This window comes from Cyprinodon variegatus, unplaced genomic scaffold (assembly GCF_000732505.1).
Source record: "Cyprinodon variegatus isolate N-32 unplaced genomic scaffold, C_variegatus-1.0 Scaffold11, whole genome shotgun sequence".
Lineage (NCBI taxonomy): Eukaryota > Metazoa > Chordata > Actinopteri > Cyprinodontiformes > Cyprinodontidae > Cyprinodon > Cyprinodon variegatus.
In genome coordinates, this window is record NW_015150464.1 from 1,932,176 (window position 1) to 1,936,345 (window position 4,170).

At 43.2% G+C, this 4,170-nt stretch overlaps 1 protein-coding gene across 1 annotated transcript in view; it reads right to left on the reverse strand.

Annotated features, from left to right (window-relative positions):
- The window catches only part of eif3a (eukaryotic translation initiation factor 3 subunit A), an 18,780-nt gene that overhangs the window by 2,509 nt on the left and 12,101 nt on the right, over positions 1-4,170 (reverse strand). The window contains exons 17-19 of the mRNA XM_015380260.1: positions 3,483-3,499; positions 3,050-3,123; positions 2,367-2,968 (exon numbers count right to left, since the gene is read on the reverse strand). Of these exons, the coding sequence (XP_015235746.1) occupies positions 2,367-2,968; positions 3,050-3,123; positions 3,483-3,499 (693 nt within the window). The remainder of the gene's footprint in view (positions 1-2,366; positions 2,969-3,049; positions 3,124-3,482; positions 3,500-4,170) is intronic.

Here is a 4,170-nt window from a genome sequence, read left to right on the forward strand (position 1 = left end):
ACGTCACGTCAATCATTATTTTGGCACTTCAGTTCCAGGTGAAATTTTTCTAATGTTCTTTTAATTAGGCTGCATGTAGGCTATTAATGATTACTTTGTGGGTTTGATTGGTCTAAAAAGCGGCAACATACAGCTATAAGGACAGTTTGCTCTCACAAGTTCCACATTTATAGTCACACACACACACACACCGGAACTTGGCGCGCCCCACCTGTCACGTCTCAATTCCCCACCAGTGGGTCGCGCCACACACTTTGAGAACCGCGGCTTTAGGATAAGATTTCAAGAGATAAAAGGTCATGGCTACAATGGTTTAATCAAAATTATACATTTAAGAAAAAAAAACAGCATGCCTACAGAGCGAGGGATGTAAACAAAACATTAACTTTGGATTGTTGAAAAATGTTAAAAATATTAGATTGCAAATTTGTTCCATTCTATTAGAGGATGATCTTTAATTTCCTGGAGGATCATCTAAATAAGTGGTCCTCCTAACTGTCAATCATTCTGGTGATATGTTTACGTACGGCCGTCCTACGTGCTCGTCCCGTTAGCTACCGTTTTCTGCACATGCTCACTTTCAGGTGTATATCTGTGGTGAGCTACGGTTTCAGACAGTCATTGAAGCTCACCTTTCTCACCGCGGTTCTTTGAAAATGGCCGAAGGTCGTAAGCGAAAAGTGTCTATTAAGTGTATAAGAAAAGAAAGGCCTCAGAAGAGGAAGATATATCCCAGAATGCTGTTGAACAGCAAAGCATTATGGGATTTGGTGTCACAGCGGCCCGCTGTCGCCATAGGCAGTTGCTATCCAACAGCTGCGACTAATAAAGATGGTGCAGGCACCGCGCGGTGGAGGAGGAGTTACGTGAACAACAAAGCAAAATGTAGTGATGATCAGTCTGAATGGTGAGTTAACGCAGTTCACTATAAAGTTCACTATAAAGTTCACTATATATTCCCCGCTGTATGTGGACACAGTAAGCTTGTATGAGCTATGAGAACAGCACATTTTAAACAGAGCGTGCATGAGGAGAAATGGCTCGTGCACACCCTTGCAAGCGTATTTTAGTGGAGAGGGCGGTTCTTTAAAAAAAAAATCCTCCACAATAACTTTAATTGATACCATCACCTTAAAGGAATAGTACACCCAAAACATGAATAGCCTTCATTTTCTAATCACCCCCATGCTGAACAACACTCTGGAGTACTTTTTTGATATCTCAAATGCATCTGGAGATCTGGGAGGCTTCTTGCTGTCTGCTGACATTCAAATAATGGAGGTCTATGGCGCCCGAGGCAGAAAGGTCCATAAAAGTCCACAAAAAACGTGTCAATATTCCTCCATACTGCTCGTCCAATGTATTCCAAGTGTCCTGAGTGGGTAGCGTCCATAATTTACTCGAAACAAAGTCATTTAGAATGTTTTTAGAGCATAAACAGTAGTGTATAGGATTTCCTAAAAGCGCGTTCACGAGTCTACGGAAACCGCGGCAGACCAAACCAGATGAAAGTGCGCATTCAGCGTCTGCTCTGCCAATAATGCAAGCGTAGAAGAAGAAATGTGCTGTTTACCTGTGCAAAGAAAGAAACAACGAAAGAAAAATGTCTGAGGACTTCAGTGTTGAGGAAGAGCATGAGTTCTTTGCCGAGCTGAATGCGCACTTTCATCTGGTTTGGTCTGCCGCGGTTTCCGTAGACTCGTGAACTCGCTTTTAGGAAATCCTATACACTACTGTTTATGCTCTAAAAACATTCTAAATGACTTTGTTTCGAGTAAATTATGGACGCTACCCACTCAGGACACTTGGAATACATTGGACGAGCAGTATGGAGGAATATTGACACGTTTTTTGTGGACTTTTATGGACCTTTCTGCCTCGGGCGCCATAGACCTCCATTAAGGATTTTTTAACAAGTTGTAACGTTACGGCTGTCCACTAGAGGGCTCCCCTTCTCATTCTTAGCCTCGCTGGCATTTGGAAGAGAAGTAAAAGTCTCATGATTGACGCCTAGAGAATCCGCCCCTCACAGCATCTGCAGCATTTAATGTGGCGGCGCGGCCCGTGTGAACGGATCAAATGCATTTGAGTTAATGTATCAAAAGTGGCAAATAGCCTGACAGCAGGTCAGAGCGACATACCTCGTCTTGCTTTTCAGAAACTCGCTTTTTTTATTTTAACAATACTTAAACTACATTAAGTTAAATGTTTGCTAGCGCTAACTGTTGATTAGCATTAGGGTACCTGACAGCTAGCTCGCAAACAGTAAAGAACGAGCGGGTGAGCGTGAGGAACCTGGAGGAGTTAACCTTGTAGCTATGATGAATAAAAACGTGACACCGACAGGTAAAAGCATTTGTATGTACCGGGTCTGCCAAGGGGTTTCCATGGTTTGGCGTCATCTCCACGGCGTGGGCCATCATCCATGTCTCTTCTAGGACCCCAGTCGTCGTCAGCCCCACGTCTGGAACCCCTTGACTCATCAAGCCCCCTGCGAGGACCTCTGTCATCATCGAAGCCGCGTCTAGGTCCACGGTCATCATCAAAGCCACGTCTCGGAGCACGGTCGTCATCAAAGCCTCGGTCAAAGCCGCGTCTAGGTCCACGGTCGTCGTCGAAGCCTCGTCTGGGCCCGCGGTCGTCGTCGAAGGCTCGTCTGGGTCCGCGGTCGTCGTCGAAGGCTCGTCTGGGTCCACGGTCGTCGTCGAAGGCTCGTCTAGGTCCGCGGTCGTCGTCTCCGCCTCTCCTGGGAGCTCTGTCATCATCAAACCCTCTGCGAGGAGGACGGTCATCATCCATCCCTCTGCGAGGAGGACGGTCATCATCGCCTCCACGGCGAGGACCTCGGTCATCTTCAAAGCCTCGGCGAGGTCCTCTTTCTTCGCCGTCCCTGCGAGGAGCATCCCCTCTCTTGAAGGGTCCCTCTTTTTCCTCCTTGTTGTCCTCTCGGCCTTCCTGTCTCCAGTCCCTGCAGAGGAAAGAAGGTCACCGCTCAAATCTTGACAGAAACTGAAGTTGGAGAGTAGAATGAATCTGCGAAGCTACACACCTGTCAGGAACTGGACGACGCCATTCTGAGTCTCCTTCAGTTCGCTTTCTCCAGCCTCCCTCCTCTTTCTCATCCTGTCCAACAGCAACAGATTATAATTAGTGCTGTAATGATTCCTGAAGCGATTCAAGGACCTCAATTACTAAAATTCATCAAGGCCATTGATCTTCGTTTGATTTAACACCCACCGCCCTGCTGATACATGGATGCTGATGGACAGCCATGATACTCTGAAAAGTCTTGATGCTTATAGGCTGTATCCGGATAAACTACTAATTTTGCACGGAATCAATACTAAGTAAAAGGGTTATTCGCATTTTTTTCTAATATTTAATCTTATATATTAGTAGATTATTTGCAGATAAAAAAATAACACCGGAAACATTCAAATATTGTAAAATATCGTTATTTTACATTTACTTGTAGACTTAACCAATAGAATCTGGGATTCTGTTGAAAAAGCACATTTCATGTTGAGATTGAAAAAGATGCGTTTTTCTAGAGAATAATAAACATGTTTATGCCTTTTACTATTCCAATGGAATCGTAGAAAACGTAATAAATATTTCCCTGGGTTTGAAGTTATAGTACCTAGACAACCCTATTCATAAATCAGCAGTTTACCTTTTTGATGAATATTTATTATTTTATGTGCTTTGCAACCAAAAACAATAATTGTGTATCTTTACCTTTAAGTAATCTAGACGAATTATGTTTTATATAAATACAATAATGCTTTATAAAGCAAAAATAAGTAAATAAATTAAAAACAGTTCATTTTCTCATAAAAAAGAAAAAAAGGAGATATTTGCATTTACTCTAAGCATTCCTATTATTCATAATAGAATCTTAAGGAACAGGTGAACCATCTGCAGGAGGTGGTTTCTGCCCAATAACTTAATTATTTTTAAGCATATTTGATAGAATAATTTATTGCTAACATACGCTTGTTAGAGCCCTAATTAGAAACCCTAATCCACTAAAAAGTGGATCAGACAGCTGCAGCTGATCCAGAACGCTGCTGCCCGTGTCCTCACTCAGACTAAGAAAGTAGAGCACATCACCCCAGTTCTAAAGTCCTTCCACTGGCTCCCTGTATCTCAGAGAATAGACTTTAAAAT